Source organism: Ceratotherium simum, chromosome 9, assembly GCF_057802395.1.
Source record: "Ceratotherium simum simum isolate JZ-2026a chromosome 9, ASM5780239v1, whole genome shotgun sequence".
NCBI classification, from domain to species: Eukaryota; Metazoa; Chordata; class Mammalia; order Perissodactyla; family Rhinocerotidae; genus Ceratotherium; species Ceratotherium simum.
Genome location: NC_141908.1, coordinates 46,274,807 through 46,294,843, shown reverse-complemented (window position 1 = coordinate 46,294,843; position 20,037 = coordinate 46,274,807). Strand labels below are relative to the sequence as shown.

General features: G+C 36.0%; 1 protein-coding gene across 7 annotated transcripts in view; it reads left to right on the top strand.

Moving 5' to 3' along the window:
* SCN1A (sodium voltage-gated channel alpha subunit 1) overlaps positions 1-10,018 on the top strand; it is an 80,395-nt gene extending 70,377 nt beyond the window's left edge. For all 7 annotated transcript variants that reach the window (XM_087434948.1, XM_087434946.1, XM_087434950.1 and 4 more), the window contains exons 22-26: positions 878-931; positions 2,763-2,900; positions 4,817-4,921; positions 6,485-6,755; positions 8,841-10,018. In XM_087434948.1, coding sequence (XP_087291074.1) covers positions 878-931; positions 2,763-2,900; positions 4,817-4,921; positions 6,485-6,755; positions 8,841-10,018 — 1,746 coding nt within the window. The remainder of the gene's footprint in view (positions 1-877; positions 932-2,762; positions 2,901-4,816; positions 4,922-6,484; positions 6,756-8,840) is intronic.
* The last annotated feature ends 10,019 nt before the right edge of the window (positions 10,019-20,037 follow it).

The window sequence follows — 20,037 nt, the reverse complement described above, 5'->3', positions numbered from 1 at the left end:
TTTTCCAGCTAAGAATCATTGCTTTCTTTTCACTGCCATCAGATGCACCCTTACTTGGCTTTCTTCCCATGACATCTACCACTTCACAAGTGTTAGTGTTATAAAAACAAAGATGTGTTGGGATACAGATGCTGAGAGCTTTGTAGGCTTGCTCACTAGCTAAGGAACAATCCTTTCAGGCCCACAGGGCTCAGAATTCATGTTCTAGGACAAATAACAAATTATGATAAGTTTCCTTCTTGAATCTGTGAATGTCAAGTGTCTACTGTACTATTTTCCACTTTTCTTACCCATATTAACTAATTCTCATAAAAAATTACAGAAAAAACTGTGGAATATAGGGTTATTACTGGATATTATGCTTCAAAATACTTAAAAGGATAGTGGCAAATCTAACTTTATGTTCACCTGTATGATTCTTAGAATGTTACAGTCAAGAGAAATCTTAAACTTTCAGTTGCTTTGATCACCTTGCAGATAGTTTTCAGCGGATGATCATCAGCTCTAAGTCATCCTGGTTTTGCTCCTACAGACATTGCCAAATGTGTTGGCATTTGTAAAGCTTTCTAAAAGTATTCTACTAAATTTTGATAGCCCTTCAAATTGCATGATTCCACTAACTCTAAAGGATTGAGAAGATTTGTGAGTTGGTTATCAAGCAGGAGGATATATCAAATGACCATTTTGTTCATGATGTGTTCTAGAAATGAAAAGACTTACTGAGATATTGTGTTGGTCCAAAGTCCATGTAAAATTTGTTTCAAAATGTCTTTCAAAAATGTTCCTTTTAAAAAAATATATCAGTAACAATATTTATTAAACATCAGGTCTGAATTACTTTTACTCCAAAGTAAAACATGCACGTCCTTTTTAATAGGCCACATTTAAGGGATGGATGGATATAATGTATGCAGCAGTCGATTCCAGAAATGTAAGTATGTCTTGTATCCTAAGTCTTTTTATAATACTGATTAGGTGCTAAAATTAATTCAACAGAGCATAGCAGCTGAATGGAATGATTCTACAATGATTTAAAAAAAGGAAAAATATGGCAAATTAATATTCAGGGATAGCAATGTTTATTAGAAAGATCTTACTAATATAAAGCAAAACATAAATTGTTTTGAAAGTCAAACTAAAGTAACATTCATATATTTAATAACTAACAATATCTTTCTATTAAATATTTTTCAATTTTGTTTCCTTTTTATCTACTAATTATATAATCAGTAATCATTTTGGTGTGCCAGAGGAAACGTGGAGAAATATAGGATTGCCATCAGTAGTCGAAATGTATATTTACCCTCCATATTGAATAGTATGAAAAGTTAGGGATGTTGTCTAGGCAGCCTTAGATTTCTATAATCATCCCTTTCAAATCCATTTTTTATATGATTTTAGCATCTGTAAATTAACTGGAGCCTTTACCGATGCTGTAATCACTTCTGTGTCCAACAGTTTCCTTTAACTTTTTATCACCAAAGTAAAGATCTACTTTTTTACATTTCTCCTACAACAGACTCTTTCAAGCTTCAAGAAGATAGCAGAAATCCATGAGCATTCCAACTCCACTCTTCAAAACTTTGTAAAATTTTGGGGCCGGTCCTGTGGCTTAGTGGTTAAGTGCGTGCGCTCCGCTACTGGCGGCCCGTGTTCGGATCCTGGGCGCGCACCGACACACCGCTTCTCAGGCCATGCTGAGGCCGCGTCCCACATACAGCAACTAGAAGGATGTGCAGCTATGACATACAACTATCTACTGGGGCTTTGGGGGAAAGATAAATAAATAAATAAAATTATTTAAAAAAAAAAATTTGTAAAATTTAGTATTTTTCTATCAGCCTTTATCTTTCCATTCTGAAATCCCAGCTGTTTAGTCTATCATCATAAAGAATAACCTCTGTCTGTGTAATCTTTAACTCACCTGATGGAGCTCATGTTTACCTTTCTTGATATGCACTTCCCATAAGTGGCTTTAGTTTTATGTTGAGTACCTTCCTGATATCCCCCAGAGTTGAGTTATTTCACTTGGTTACTTATTATTGTGTTTTGTGCATTTGGTTGGTTTTTAACTCTATTGTCTTTAGAAGGACATGAAGCTATGAGGGCACTATCTATAGTGACTCCTTTACCTCTTTACCAAGTGATAAGTGATGGCTCAATGCTCATTTACTATAAGTACAATCTAGAGATTAAGTTATCACTTGAGGATTTATAATATGGAGTGTCCAGTTATGCCTACTCAATCTGAAAAATTCAATGAATGTTATAATGTTAAAGGTATGATGCCAAACATCTAAATGAATAATTCAATTCTTATTTGCTAAATAAATTCATGCATACACAAATGATTCTTTCTAAACATAGTCTATATATATTTATTGAAGTATAAATTTTTCACTAATAATTTTAAAATTATTATAATTCTGTATCTTAAAAAAATTGCCAAATTTAGAATGCAACTATCCAAATAGCAAGATATTAGTTGTATTTACAGTTAAAAAAAATAAATTCTAACATCAAAATAACCATATTTTCCACATGAAAACATCCCATTTTTCACATGAAAAACTACCCAAAAGGCTAATTTCAGAGTTTTTTTTTAGAGGTAGCTGATTCAGAGAAAAAAGAAAAATACTTTTTGAAAAACAAAGTGCTTAAGTATTACTAAGAATTTTCTTTTCTATTCTCATGAAAAAGCACCAATGACTTCCAGCATCAAAATGTATTGTGATCTTTTACAAAATATTCTCCTTTGGTAGGTGGAACTCCAGCCTAAGTATGAGGAAAGTCTATACATGTATCTTTACTTTGTTATTTTCATCATCTTTGGGTCCTTCTTCACCTTGAACCTGTTTATTGGTGTCATCATAGATAATTTCAACCAGCAAAAAAAGAAGATAAGTATTTCTAATATTTTCTCTCCTAATAAGATAATAAAATTACTTTGAGTGTTTTCACTACCAAATGAGTACTTTAATTCAGAAACCAAATAGCAGTATATGTTAAAATCTCTTTTTGCATCCTCTCCCTCTGCCATCCACTGCCCATCTCTTTCAGGGTATAGAAAGCCAAGAATGACTGTGTTCCGTATTCCTGTGCCTGGACTCACAAAACCTCTCTTCTCTATTTTTTTTTTTTAAATCAGAGACCACATTTTATATCTTTTGAAAGAGAATAAGTGGAAAAGAAAGAACCCAGGCATATGTCCCTTTCTCAAAGTCAACTTGTTGTTTTAACCCTACAACTCCTCTCCTGAGAATATATTTTCCAGCTAAAACCCTTAGAATCTTTGCAATAAATTACGCTTGAGATGTAAGCTTCTTCTAGTGTTTCTTTTCACGTTTTTTCCCCTTCATTGGTTCCTTTTATGTATTCCCACTTCTTTCTCCCTGATATTTAATTATAAACTATCAGTTCTAGTCTTGAATTGGACAGCTCTTTATTTTATTAATTATTATCATTTATAAACGCCATTTTATCATTCCAATTATATATACACTTCATAGAAAATATAGAAAGTAAAGAAATATCATTACTGGGGAGGAACCACTATTCACATTTTATGTTTTTCTGTTCAAACTTTTTCTACATATATTCTTGTTACTGAAGTTATTTTATCCATAAATTCTTTTTTTGACTTAACATAAGTATTTTCCCATTTTGTTAAGTCTTCATATGTACATTATCATAATTTACTTAACCATTTCCCAATAGATTGATGATTTAGGTGGTTTCTAATCTCTAATGATTTAAATAGTGCCTTGTCAAAAGTCTTTGTGCCAAAAAAATAAATTGTCTTTAATCATTTCCTTAAGATAAATTCCTAGAGTAAAGTGTTTTGCTTCCCCCAAATAATACACCCACTCATGCTCCCAATAACGGTGTATAGACGTGCCCAGGGCACTGCTGCTTCGCTGGCATCAAACATTATCTCTGTTGTTTAACGCATACTTGATATTTTATAGACGAAAATTGTATTTAATTTTAATTTTTATGTCTGGTAGGTTTGAACATGTTTTCAAGTGCTTTTTTGCCATTTGTATTTCTTCCTTTGTGTACTGCTCCTTCATCTCGTTTACTCAGTGTGTTTTGTTGTTATATAATGAGTGCTTTCATTGTATGAGACTCTTTCACCTTAGAACATTCCTGCCCCATCCCCCTTTATTATTACTAATGTTATTCTGTAGTCAATATCAGGCAATTTCATTTCCCTTATCAGCCTGAGTCCCAATCCTCTGTACCTACTGGCCTATCACATACCTGCCATAATTACGATCTCCGATTTATCCCCTAACTCTTCTACCAACTCACCCACCTTTCTTTCCATGCTTTTGCTCCACTTCTTGGCAGAGTGAAAGTGGTTTTTTACGAGTAACTTTAAACTGTCTTGCAATATACATACTCTAACTCTTTGCTATATCTGAATAAGAAAATCATTGTTTCTAACTTCAGTAAGGCAGTGTGTATAGTGTAAGGAACCAAGTATTTAGTGTCTCAGCAAACCAAATTTTACCACCCACTGAGTATATGGTCTTGGGTAAAAATATTTAACCTCTCAATTTCTGGGTTTTTTTCCCTCCATAAAATAATAATGAAAATAATAAAGTCAATTTTGGATGATTGTGAAAATTAAATAAGATTATATTACTTAAAAAGTTCTTTTAATTAAAATCCCAGGCATAATTAGGCTCATTGGCTGAATTTTGCATTTCCTTTTTTAACTGTCCCTTTCCTATTTTAAGTTTAACATTGATTGAAAAATTATGTGCAAAGGGACACAGTTTCAACCAGTTTTGATTTTTCTTTTCTATACTTTGGAGGTCAAGACATCTTTATGACAGAAGAACAGAAGAAATACTATAATGCAATGAAAAAATTAGGATCGAAAAAGCCGCAAAAGCCTATACCTCGACCAGGAGTAAGAAATACCAAATGATATGGGAAAAAATACGCAAAAACAAAAACTTGCATGGGTTTTCTCACAGAAGAGATAGCAGCTAACATTTCCAGCAGCAAAGATTTCTTCCACTTTTAGAGCATCATTAATTTATACTTTTTATGGTAATGGTAAAAATTTTGTGAAAAGAGAGAGGCGAAAAAGAAAAAGAAGAAAGAGAAAATGCAGCCTTATCTTCAAGGGATTTAGAATTACACAAAAGAATCCACTCTAAATGCAAAGGACACATAGGCAATGTGATGTGCACAAGAAAAAGCTGATCATGTAACTCAAGAGTAGCTGCTGAGTAATGTTAGGGAGAGGAGTAAGCCTTTCGATGGGGTTAAAATGTATGCAATTTTCTGCTTGATTAATAAATAGATGAAGTGTTGAATGAAATAATACCTTACTTCTGTTTTATTTTTTATTAAAGGTACAGTGTTTTGGAGGAGGAAAAAAATCTATTATCTGCTATTCATATATATGGCTATAAAGTTAGAAATTACTGATGTTTACTGAAGTCAGAGTCAATAAATATAATTCATGATGATAAATAACAATTCTCATGTTTCCATGATGAACCAACTAAACAACTGCTGTGAAATAGAGAAGCCTTATCTCACACTGTGTTAATTTTTATGATGATGATCTATGAGGTTAAAATAATTCTGGGGGAGCATTAGGGAACAAAATACTAGTGAACAGTCCTATTGGGCTAGCCAACAGCTGCCTTTTAAAAATGATACGTAATATGTACTTTCCTTTGTTAAGCCTTGGCACTGAAAGTAGAAATGAGTCAACCATGTGTAGGAAAACAGTAAGATAGAAGATATCCTTAGAGTTCCTGAGTGCCCTAGAGAAATGAGCCAGATAATGGCCTGCAGTGACTGACAGTGGCAAAACTGGGGAGCAGAACCACAGATCAATGACAAGGGATGTGAATTTTTGACATCAAAGCATAAGGAATGTCATTCTGGTCTAACTATCCCTGTGTAGGCTCAGCATTCTGTGTCTGACAATGTCAGCAAAGACTGTTTGGTGGGAGAACATCAATATTGCCATACATGGGCTTTAAATGCATAATGTTATAGGTGTCTCCTGGAAACCTCAAGTTCCCTTCAACAATTCTTTGAGAATAAGACAAACGGAATATTAATAGATACTATATTTTGAAATGGCTGCATGGTCCAACTGATCATGGGAAATTCTGGTAAAACAAAATTAAGCAGGTTTCTTAACTTCTCGTAATCTTAATATGTTAATATGCATGTTGTGCCTCTGAGAGAAGTGTTAGCATGCACTGTTTCTTATCAAAAATCACCTTTGACAAGGGATTGTTACTCTGTGGAATACACCTTGGTAAATAGCATTTCGATAACTAACTTCAAAAAATGAATGTGCCATAAAGCATTTTTTACAAAATTCAGGGCCAGTGGTTACTATGTACAGTACTAGAAAGTCAATTAATGCAGAAAGTACTCACGTAGATGCTAATGTGTACAGGAAAACTCCGCTGTTGCTAAAAGCATTTCTGTTTCTCTACAGAACAAGTTTCAAGGAATGGTCTTTGACTTTGTAACCAGACAAGTTTTTGACATAAGCATCATGATTCTCATCTGTCTTAACATGGTCACGATGATGGTAGAAACAGATGACCAGAGTGAATATGTGACCAACATTTTGTCACGCATCAACCTGGTGTTTATTGTGCTGTTCACTGGAGAGTGTGTGCTGAAACTCATCTCCCTCCGCCATTATTATTTTACCATAGGCTGGAATATTTTTGATTTTGTGGTTGTCATTCTCTCCATTGTAGGTAAGAAGTATTTCAAGTCTCTTAAGTTCAGTCCAATAAAAGTAAGAGTTGGAACAATCAAGTTTAAATTAGAGGTCATCCCACCACTCAGAGATAACCACTGTGGAAATTTTGATGTATTTCATTCAGGTGTGTTTGTTTTTCTTACCAAATGGGGTTCCTGCTAAATATACAGTATTGTATCCTATTCTCCATTTTAGACTAGATATATTATTTGTCCATATAGTAGAGTCTCATTCACTTGAACTAGAAATGTGCTATTAATTAAGATAAAAATGTTTTTGACATGTTGAGATTGAGTAGCTTATACAACATCTAGATGGCTCTGTCTGTTGAGAAGAAGACTAGAAATTTAGTCTGGTACTCAGAAGAGACTTTGCATCAGAGATATAGACATAGAGTCATCAGCATATAGATAGAAGTGGAAGCTGGTGGCAAGATAAGGAAAAGCATAGAGTAGAAAGAGAATAAAAATAAGAACAAAATGTTAGCAAATGCAGATGGTAGGTTCTTTAAGTGTATCAGGTAGAGATTTTCTAGATTACCTTAACATGGGTTTATAGTAATGATGCACAAGGGAAGTGAGGTGGCATGGGACATCATTTCACCAGTCATACACTTCAAAGCCTGGAATGTATAACAGGTCACATGAGCAATAGCTCATCTCATTAAAGATACAACTCTATCTCCAGTGAAGTGAAGAAGTCTGTCTGTGAGCATGAAATATTCATTCTTTCCTAAACTAGATGTTATGATTGGGCCAATATTTTACCATCTAATATGGGGCACCTCTGTTGGGCAGATTTTCATTACCATTCCCCCTCTGAAGAAGTTGGTCTTATATCCAACTCATATGTTGTATGTAGCTTTTGAGTCCCATGCTAAGCTGTGGTGTAATCAGTTGTAGATAGAGTTCTAGGGTTGTACTCACCTCTCTTCTTTCTCTCTCTCTCTCACACACACACTTAGGCTTACTTACTCTTTATAGAGTAAGGCAGTATAACTCGAAGGCACTTGGTTTCTTGAGCTGCTCTTCAGTTCAATCATTATTTCATTATTCAAAAGGTAAATGGAGAAAGAAGCTTAAAAGAAGAGGGCTGAGAGACCAATGTCAGACACAGGAGACCAGAAAGATCATCAGCGTGGATCCTTTTAGAAATGTACCACAGCATATGTAAATGTATAAGAACATTATAGTGGAAGCTTAGGGAAGTGTCAAGTTCATGGAGAGATGAAAATAGCATTAAAAACTGCAGACACTTTTAGATAGGTAAGGACTGAATAGAGGATAGATGATATGGCAATTTCAGAAAAAATAATTATATTCATATAAACGTGTACTTATACTGTTGGCCATTGCTGTTCAGACAGACTTGAGCATTTTTAACTTATTTTTTTAGATTCAGTCTTGGGATTTTATGTAAGCTAAAAGTAGTCTATAGATGTCCCTCAAGGACAAAAAGTACTATAAAATCCTTATTGAATTGAATATTGTCTTAGCCAGCTCAGACTGCCATAACAAATTACCACAGACTGGGTTGCTTAAACAACAGAAATTTATTTTCTCACATTTCTGGAGGTTAGAAGTCCAAGATCAAGGTGCCAGCAGGGTGGGTTTCTGATGAGAGCTCTCTTCCTGGCTGGTAGACAGCTGTCTTCTCCCTGTGTCCTCATATGTCAGGGGAAGAGAGAGAGAGCAACCTCTCTAGTACCTCTTCATATAAGGGCACTAATCCTATCATGAAGGCTCCACTCTCATGACCTCATCTAAACCTAGTTATCTCCCAAAGGCCCTATCTCCAAATAACCTCAGAATGGGGAGTTAGAGCTTTAACATATGAATTTGAGGGGGATGTAATTTAGTCCATAGCAAATATTGAGTTGAATTTATTCTGAATGTCAAAATTAAGGTTTATTTATAATATATATTGTATACAATTATATATATAATATGTATGTCAAATTTAAGATTATGTAACTGAATGTCAGTACTCTGAACTTTACCTTGGAGCCTTAACAGAAATTTAAGTATTATTTTAACGGATAACTTCTTCACTGGTTGGTATTCTCATTTTTTATCCATAGGCATGTTTCTGGCTGAGCTGATAGAGAAATATTTTGTGTCCCCGACCCTGTTCCGAGTGATCCGTCTTGCCAGGATTGGTCGAATCTTGCGTCTGATCAAAGGGGCTAAGGGGATCCGCACGCTGCTCTTTGCTCTGATGATGTCCCTTCCTGCGTTGTTTAACATCGGCCTCCTGCTCTTCCTGGTCATGTTCATCTACGCCATCTTTGGAATGTCCAACTTTGCCTATGTTAAGAGGGAAGTTGGAATTGATGACATGTTCAACTTTGAGACCTTTGGCAACAGCATGATCTGCCTGTTCCAAATTACCACCTCTGCTGGCTGGGATGGATTGCTAGCACCTATTCTCAACAGTAAACCACCCGATTGTGACCCTAATAAAGTTAACCCTGGAAGCTCAGTTAAGGGAGACTGTGGGAACCCATCTGTTGGGATTTTCTTTTTTGTCAGTTACATCATCATATCTTTTCTGGTTGTGGTGAACATGTACATCGCTGTCATCCTGGAGAACTTCAGTGTTGCTACTGAAGAGAGTGCAGAGCCCCTGAGTGAGGATGACTTTGAGATGTTCTACGAGGTTTGGGAGAAGTTTGATCCTGATGCAACCCAGTTCATGGAATTTGAAAAACTATCTCAGTTTGCAGCTGCTCTTGAACCCCCCCTCAATCTGCCACAACCGAACAAACTTCAGCTCATTGCCATGGATCTGCCCATGGTCAGTGGTGACCGAATCCACTGCCTTGACATCTTATTTGCTTTTACAAAGCGGGTTCTGGGGGAGAGTGGAGAGATGGATGCTCTTCGAATACAGATGGAAGAGCGGTTCATGGCTTCCAATCCTTCAAAGGTCTCCTATCAGCCAATAACTACGACTTTAAAACGAAAACAAGAGGAGGTGTCTGCTGTCATTATTCAACGTGCTTACAGGCGCCACCTTTTAAAGCGAACTGTAAAACAAGCTTCATTTACATATAATAAAAATAAAATCAAAGGTGGGGCTAATCTTCTTGTAAAAGAAGACATGATAATTGACAGAATAAATGAAAACTCTATTACAGAAAAAACTGATCTGACCATGTCCACAGCAGCTTGTCCACCCTCCTATGATCGGGTAACAAAGCCAATCGTGGAAAAACATGAGCAAGAAGGCAAAGATGAGAAAGCCAAAGGGAAATAAATAAAAATAATTGAATGACAAATCGTTTACAGCCTGTGAAGGTGATGTATTTTTGACAGCAGGACTCCTTTAGGAGGTCAATGCCAAACTGACTGTTTTTACACAAATCTACTTAAGGTCAGTGCCTATAATAAGACAGTGACCCCTTGTCGGAAAACTGTGACTCTGTGTAAAGGGGAGACGACCTTGACAGGAGGTTACTTTTCTCACTACCAGCTGACACTGCTGCTGAAGACGAGATGAAATGGCTACTCAGACTGTAGGGACCAGTTCAAAGGTGTACAAACCTATAATCTGGGGGGTGTTTAACATGAAACACTTTAGTGTAGTAATTGTATCCACTCTTTGCATTTCAACTGCCACATTTGTCACATTTTTACAAAATCTGTTAGTGGATTCATGTTTTTTTTAATCCATATGTTGTTTATTATATGTGACTATTTTTGTAAATGGGGTTTCTGTTGGGAAATAGACTAAAGGGCCTCTTTCACAGGTATGCCACTGGGGGTTATGGCAAATCTCATGGCCCTCCCATCTGCACAAACACGTGGTTTGCATGAGGGCATGCTACACTTAGAGATCATGCATGAAAAACAGTCACAAGGAAAACAGAGTTCTTAAATTCCATTCATGTTTCTGGGAGGGGTAATTAGGTAATAATTGGAGGTGCTTTGCTGATCTTGTTTTGTCAAATCCAGTCCCTAGACCAAGTAGATCATTTTTAGGGGGTAGGCCATTAAATCTTAGCAGGTGCAAACTTCATTCAAATATCTGGAGTCATAAATGTTATGTTTCTGTTTATTGTAGTTAAAAAAAAAACTGAATAATGAGTATTGCTTCCCCCCCGAAGACTGATTTAACCAAAAGAACCCTTTAAAAATTTCTGCTTAATCCTGCACTTTGTTTAGCCATCTTCTGCTCAGCAATGTTGAAACTGTATATGTTAATGAAATGCTATTTATTATGTAAATAGTCATTTTACCCTGTGGTGCACGTTTGAGCAAACAAATAATGACCCAAGCACAGTATTTATTGCATCAAATATGTACCACAAGAAATGTAGAGTGCAAATTTTACACAGGTAATATAATGTATTCTGTACCATTATAGATAGTTTGGATTCTATCAATGCATGTTTATATTACCATGCTGCTGTATCTGGTTTCTCCCATTGCTCAGAATCTCGTTTATGAGAAACTATATGTCAGTGGTAAAGTCAAGGAAATTGTTCAACAGATCTCATTTCTTTAAGTCATTAAGCAATAGTCTGCAGCACTTTAACAGCTTTTTGGTTATTTTAAAATTTTAAGTGGATAACATATGGTGTATAGCCAGACTGTACAGACATGTTAAAAAAAAAAAACAACACTGCTTAACCTGTTAAAAATGTGTTTGGAATTTTATAAGCAAATATAAATACTGTAAAAAGTCATTTTATTTTATTTTTCAGCAATATGTACATAAATATGAGGAAGAAATTATCTTCAGGTTGATATCACAATCACTTTTCTTACTTTCTGTCCATAGTACTTTTTCATGGAAGAAATTTGCTAAATAAGAAATGAAAACAGGACTGGGTAGTTGTAGATTTCTGCTTTTTTATTACATTTGCTAATTTTAGATTATTTCATAATTTTAAGGGGCAAAATAAGTTCACAGCTCACATCCAAATTATGCTTTGCAATTGGAAAAGGGTATAAAATTTTATTCACATTTTTGGTAGTGCCTGCACTAACTGATTGAAAGTAGTGCTTATTTTTCATTTTTGTCCTTTTTTTTTTCTAATTTCTGTTTATGTTTTCATTTCTTTGGAGTCATGCTGCTCTAGATTGCTCTAAATATAATGTAGATTTCATAATTTTTTTTCCCACAAGAACAGAGACTAGTGAACTTATATAGTCAATTACATCAGGACATTTTGTGTTTCTTACAGAAGCAAACCATAGTCTCCCCTTTTTCTTAAAACTACTTAGATAAACTGTATTCGTGAACTGCATGCTGGAAAACGCTACTATTACCCTAAATGATGCTAACCAACATTAAAAATGTGCAAAACTAATAAAGATTACATTTTTTATTTTATTGTTTGCCCGGTTACTTTTTGTTAACAGTGTTTTATAACAAGATGAAGACTTTTTTTTTTCTACTAATTAGGGGAGAAGGGGAGCTAAACACACACACACACCCCAATGGGTCTGTCTACCTGGGCTGACAGCAAGAAAACCTGGGGTGTGGGGGGTGGGTAGGCCTCCAAGGGGCTACAAGCAGCAGGGTTCATCTCTGTGAGGAGAAGGAACTGTTGCCCAAGCACGAGCTGGTCGCTCCAGGCAGAAAAGAAGTGTGGGAACCAGAGGAACCGTAGACGGCCACTTGAGGTATAAAAAGAAGCCCTTAAATCTGTATTAAAAAATTAAAAGTTGCTGTGTGTGAGTAGGATATTTCGTTTGCTCCTCCAGAACCACTCTCCATGCTTCCCCATCCTGCTGTGTGTGAGGGTGTTTTCATGCATTTCGTCAAGGGGCTCTCTTACCCTCACGCTCCCAGTTGGTTCGGCCAATGGGAAGTCCCAGCAGGAAGGCATCAGTGGAAGAAGAGTGAAATTGGATATTTATTCCTCAATTCCTTCTTTCCTGGGTTGCTCTGGGTTGGCAGGGCCGCATTCAAGAGAAAGTCAGACTTCCGGTCAGACCGTCCCCTCCTACGACGGAAGGAGAGCTACTTTCTCCGAGATCGTCACTCCCGTTCTTGCTCCCGTTAGACCTGTGCCTGGACGTGGAGTGCTTCCCTTTTCCTGGAAGCTTTGCCCTAACCTTGTTGACACTTTTTTAAATTTCCACTTGATGAAAACATTCTCTGTTGCCTCATTTCAGCATGCCATCTGTCTGCTTCCTGGATGATACAGAGATTAAATAGCTTGTGACAGTGGGCAAGAGGCTAAGATTTGCCTTGGGTCAGCTCGGAGGCTTAATCTAACTACCTTTGGCTGATAGAGAAACAGGGACTAAGGAAACTACAATGAAGTCAAGAACAGAATTCACAGAGATCATGGAAATGTTACTGGAGTGGTCCAGACGGTAAACTCGACAGCCTAAAAAACTTAAATGTCTGAGGAAGGAGAAGCCGTCATTTGTCATCAGGGTAACACAATCTCAGTAGTGAAGCCAGAAGGGGAAACATGCCTTGATGGGAAAAGGAGCAGTCATGCACAGTGCTTCTCCCATCCTTCTACAATTTACTAACCTTGTCTCTTCATAACACCATCGTCCTAAAACAACACAACAATTAATTCTGATTTATCAGTAGCTGAAAAGAATTTTCCATTTCCAACAATGTAAATAAGGATTATAGAAGAATTTCTACATATTTTTTTATACTCCACATCCACACCAGTACTCACTGATACCTTTCCAAATACAAGGAGAACTGGTGAAACATAATCATATAAATTACCATATTCATTTTGGTATTATTTTGCATAATATTTCTTGTCCCAAAAAGTAATTTAATGCTCAAGGAATGATGATTTATGTCAGTAGGACACAGGAACCAGCTTGAAGGGGCTTCCCACTGGCCCAAACTGGAGCAACTTGAGCATAAAATAAATAATAACAGTAACAAAGTACAACTCATTGAATAAAATAAGAATCCACAAGTATACACTGATATAAATAAATGGAGAAAAGGAAAAAATCCATTCTTTACAGTTGAATGTTAACTAACAAGTGTGGAGGAAATAATGGAATTAGAAAATCACCGTTTGGCAACCATCATAATGACAACTGATTCATGTAGGAATAATCAATGAATACAATACTCATGGGTGAAAGTTTAACTGGGAATAGGAAATTTGCATTGTCTCAAAGTATCTCTTCTGTATTAATTAAAAGTTTGAAAAAGAAGAAAATTTACACTGGAGAAAACTAGGAGACACTACCTTCAAAGATAACATTATCAATTATGGGACCAACTGTACTGAAAAAGACACATCACTTCTTGGTATTCAGTCAAAATTGCATCACAAGAATTTAACGATCAGGAAAATCAAATTGAGGACATTCCATAAACTAACTAGACTGAACTCTTCAAAAACGTTAATATCATAAAAAACAAAAGAAGTTGAAGAGCTAGGAAAACTAAACACAATGTGTGATTCTGGATTGGATACTAGACTGGGAAAATAATAGTGATTATGGATATTATTGGAAAAACTGAGTAAATTTGAATATGGACTGTTGATTAATTATTAGCATCCTAAAAGTGTTAATTTTCCTAATTTTATTAAGTCTAGTGTGGCTCTTACATAACTATAGGTAATATCCTTGTTCTTGGAAAATGCACATTAAAATATTTAGGGGTGAACAGAATGACGTCTGCATTCATTCACAAATGGGTTCACAGGGAAATGAATTATACGTGTATATGTGTGTATGTAAATAGAGATATATAGATAGAGATATAGATGTGTGTGTGTCTTTTTTATTGCTGTTGTGTTATTAAAGTGTGCATATATGTGTGTTCACTCTATCATCTGTTTTGGTATCCTAGAATTTATGTTTTCTACCCTCAAAATTAGATATACTATTCCTAATTACTTCAAAGTATACTGTATTTTAACTACTATTCTTGTTTCCTGGAAGTCATCTTTCTGAAGAGTCACTTAAATGATTACATTCCTTGCCCTTCATAATAATCCTTAGATTGCTAAAAATAAAGCTATTTTAGGAGAGAATTGTGGCATAGCAGTTAAGATCCCCCCAGAATTTGAAGCTAGACAGATCTAAATTGGAGATCTAAACTCTGGTGATTCTGTCCATATCATAATAGAAGGTGGCTTATTGGCTGTCTGAGCTGGGGCCCAGACATTGTGGGTATAAACTGATAACCCCAAACACAGTTCAACAGACTAGCACCCATGACAAAGTTTTCATATGCCTATAGTCAAGCCAGGAAATTAAGAATGATGTCACAAATATTTATAAAGCTGAACATATTCAATTTAAAGAATTTTATTGCAAAAGTGTATCTTTTAGATTATTTTCTAAAGACAAATAATTTTTATGTTAAAATGCTCTTTTAGAAATTATGGTGAGAATACATGATAGTAGGTTGTTTTAATATTTTATTTGGTCAAATTAGAAATTGGTAACCTTGTGTTGGTCCTCTCATTTGTATTTTTCTGGTACATGAAATCAAGAGTCTAGGAATCGCTGGATAGACAACTACTACTTGACCTCATAAGTTCGTATGTTGTGTACCTGTGTACCAGAAAGTTCAGATTAGAACTATGCAAACTATATTAAAGATAGCAAATATGCACTGTAATTGCATATTCTACCATGTGTGCACTGGAATTTCATATTATTAAGTAAAAAAACAAACATTTCAAAATCACTATGAATTTATTAAAACATTTTTAGTGAAAAAATAGTATTGCTTCAATCAGGTGCAGTTGATAGTACTGTTTTTCCTGGCACATGGGAATATTCTATGAGGTTATCAATTAACACTGATTCAGTTAATGTGATAGCAAAGGCACCAGAGGAGGAAAATATTCCCGTATTGCTGGGGAAGTTGCATCACAAGAAATTCTTTTTTTTTTTAACAAAGATTTTTTCTTTGAGGAAGATTGGCCCTGCACTAACATCTGTTGCCAATCTGCCTCTTTTTTTCTTTTTTCTCCCCAAAGCCCCAGTAGATAGTTGTGTGTCATAGTTGTACATCCTTCTAGTTGCTCTATGTGGGACGCCACCACAGCATGGCTTGATGAGCGGTGAGTAGGTCCGTGCCCAGGATCTGAACCAGTGAACCCTGAGCCGCCAAAGTGGAGCACGTGGACTTAACCACTAGGCCACCGGGCCAGCCCCCTCACCAAGAAATTCTTCACATTGCAAGTGGATAATGTGCAACGTCAATTGAGTACTCAATGTTGCTCAAGTCCCTTATCACCCTCAGAACACTCATATTTGCAGATAACTCTGCCTCTTACTTCACCAAGAAACATGAGGACGTTATCAGGAACTTCCTCAACTTCTTTCCTCTCCAATTAAAAATATCTGTCTTCCTTCTCTTCCCTCCCTTCCCCTCCCATCTCCATCCTCTCCCCTCCCCCTTTCCCTCCTTCTCTCCCCTCCCTCCTCTTCCCCTCTCTTTGCTTTCCTTCCTTTCCTTTCCCCACCCTTCCTTCCTTCCTTTCCCTTTCCTCCTCTCTGCCTCCCTCACTCCCTTCCTTCATACCTTTCCAGAGGTCATCTTCCCCATTCTCTTCTATACACCCTGATACCTTGCTCTATGAGTTATTCCCCTTCTCTTGTATCTTTATTCTCCCCTTGATTGATCCTTTCTGTCTGGCTTTGCACTTTCAAAATTGCTTTTTCTAATCTTGAAAAATAACTTTGCTCAACTCTGATACATCTTTATCCACTGTCACATTATCTCATTCATTTTAAAAATTACCTTCTCAAATCAGGGTTCTATACTCACCACTTTCACTCTTGGTTAAAATCAAATGAAATATAGGTCCCAGTTGATATTGATGAGAAAACCTGGCTGTGAATAATCTTGTTGACATAAGCACATTGAGTTTTCAAAATGCTATGCTGGCTCTTATCCTTCTCAATAACATCATGAGGACAAGACTGGAAAATACTTACAAAAGGTGGATATAGGAACAAAGAGCATTACCCATGTGAAGCAAAGCTGTATACATTGTGTTTCTGGTTGTCATGAATTACATCTCTATTTAACGTTTACTTAGAAGGGCAAGATGTTCACAGAGCTGTTCAGTTGTTAACTGCAGCATTTTTTTCTTTTTTTGGTTTGTTTTCCAAGAATGTAGCCTTTATTTATGAGGGCATAGAGATCAGAAAGTTCTTAAAATTAACTTATAGGAAATTACATTTTAAGTGTAAATTCTTCATGAAAAAATAAATTGCCATAGAAAACTTAATTTGCTTACTAAACTATTAATGAATTTACTACCCTGCGTTAAACTTGCCATAGTGTGTGTGTGTGTTTTGTTGGAAAGCTAAAAATATAGGTTTTATCTTTCTTCTTCAAGCAATTGAAATAAATTGTGACTCTAACAGATTCAAATATTAAACCAATGGTATATCTTATTTTTCCAAAACACCTTCTCTTTCTCTTTAATGCTCTCAAATCTGGCTCCCCCTCCCACCAGTCTACAATCAGCCAAATTCAATGATCTTTATTCAGGCTTCACCAAGTTTGGCAGATTTTTAGAATTTAATGATGATAGTGATCACAACCTGCTTCATTAAACGGTATCTTCCTTTACATTCCATGCAACTATTCGAGGTCTCTTCTTATATTTTAGATTCTTTGCCTTTACAGTTTATTTTTTTCTCTCCTTTTAGATTTAAACTGCAGCATCAGCCTTTTTGCCCTGCTGGTGCTGCAATTCCAGCTTTCTGTTGGTCTCTTATACTTGCATATTCGACTTTCACCTTCAACTTAACATGTCCAAAACTGATCTGACCATATTCTATTCCTCTCAGCCACCAAGAAAACTAGCCAAAAGTCAACTCCCTTTCCCAATATCTGTTATTGTTTGGGTTATCATTCTAGCTCAGCAAAAAAAGTTAAGTACAAATTACAGAGTCTATAGAGGAACGGATGAGTAACTCTATTGGAGGACACGGGGATGATTATAATAGTAAATTCTGATCTGGGATTTGAACAATGAGAGGGGGAGGGCAGCCCAAAGAGCAGAAATATTACAGAATAGTGGCCAAAAGCATAGACCCCAGAACCAGATTGCCTGGATTCAAATATCAGCTATACTGCTGACTAGCTGAAAGACCTTGAAAAGTTTCTCAACCCTTCTTTGCCTCAATTTTGTCTTCTGTAAAATGGTAATAATAATTCTTATGAGGATTAAATGAGTTGATACAAATAAAGCTTTCAGATCAACAGTTCCAAGCATATAGTAATTATTATATAAGTGTTTGTCCTCATGATGATGACCAAATGATCATTTCCGTGATGACACATATGGAAATGAGAAACAGGATGGCACGTTCAGAGCATTCACAATAGTTCAATGTTGTGAAATTGAAAATGAGCATTCACAGTGACTGAGATACAAACAAGGGCCAGATAAGGAAGGGCCCTCAATGTCTGTGGGGGCTTTGGCTTTACCCTATGGTGATGAAGAACCGTTAAGACATTTGTAAAAGAAGTGGAGATAGAAGTGAAGGTGCTGGAGCAGATTTTGACTTGAAGGAAAAGGAAATGAAAGCAGGGATATAATTTAAGAAGCAACTGGGAAAAACAGGCAGGAATGATGAGCCATAAGCCTTGACTACCTTCATCATCTCTCTTTCTACCCAACTTTCTACTCCAATCCTTAAGAGTTCAGTGACAGTTTCCTGGTTTCTTATTACTGGAAGAGAATTTTCTCTCCTATGAATTTCTAGGAGATTTTGATGCATATTTCTAAACCTGGACATTTTTGAGAGTGATGGAGAAGACTATAAAGAATTATGCTAGAACCACAGGGATAAACCAGGACTTTATTTGGCAAACCAGGGAATAGGATTACCTCCTATATGCCATTTGCAGGCGCTTGCACTGCCTTGATGCAGTGGTTTGGAATATGGGTTTCTTCCTCTCATCACCCTCCTCCTCCATTTCTGCCACAAGAACATACACACCAGATGGTGTCTGATAGGCAGATGCTGGCCTGAAATACCTTGTATCTTCTGTAGTGTTTTGCATTCAGAACGTGCTCAGTAGATATTTAGTAAATGAGCAAATTAATTAATTAATTTTTAGCAATGATCTAAATAGTTCCATGTTTAAAAGAGTTATTTACCCCTCTAAGATGTTTCTCCTTTCTCTATATACTATATCAGAAGGCTATCATTATATGCTAATATAGAAAGTAATAAAACATCACAAAGGTTACAAATGAAAATCGGCCTTGGTATATTATAGTAATATTGGATATATATAATAAATATTTAAATGGATGTATATTACATCCGTAAGAGCACATACAATACCTATTTCCTATAAAAAATAGACATAAGTGTAGGTACATATCTACACCTATATAGAATATATATGCATATAGATAGATATGTATATGTATAGATATGTATATACATAAATATTTCCAAAGTATAAGAGTCCATAAATTGATTTTTAACTCTTTGGACCTTAAAGGTTATATAATACTCACATCTTTCTTTGCTATGGTGGAGCTATCGAGCTTGCCATTTTTAATTTATTCCTCTAAAAGGAATTAGGGCTTCTGGACCTTGTTTTCTCTTCCACATCACTTGGCCTGATTCTTATCTGCATTATTAATGTTTTTCTTTCATCAAGGATGGTGAAGAAACGTCTTGTTCATCAGTATTTCTTGCAGTTATAGAAAACACAAATTTCTCAAGGAAAAGAGATTGTGCCTTTGAGCCACCTCAGTCATAAGTGCAGCCATTTGCCCTATCTTAGGGAAATCGTCTCTTGAGTTATACTGACTGATAACCTGAAATAGGCGCAGTGCTAGAGCAAAATATACTAACTACAAGATTGTGATCATATAAATACATAAAGAGGTGGATAATGGGATTTATGGAGAATGGTTACAGTTACAGAAATATTTCAGAGACAAGGGGAGTGAGGAAGGACTTCATTCAAATATAGCAGAGGTTGTCCTATTTGTCATACGTTATGAAATAAAACTCGTTAGGCAGTTAATTGCATGAAATTTAGTAAAACTAGCCAGGTATGTCTTAGGACTTTATGATTCTCCCCTTTCGCCACAAGAAAACCTAGGTATTTCCACGGCATTCTCCGTGGACTATGCCTTCAATGTCCAAATCAATTCAAAGATAACTTCAATATGCTGGGCTCCAAGTGTCTGGGCCTGTTATATAACCTCTTCTACCTTTCAACAATCTTAAAGCAGTGTTTTTTTTAACTCATCTAATTCTAAAAACCTACGTGGGCAGTAGCTAAAAACACAGTTCCAAGTCTCACCTCAAATTAAATCAGAA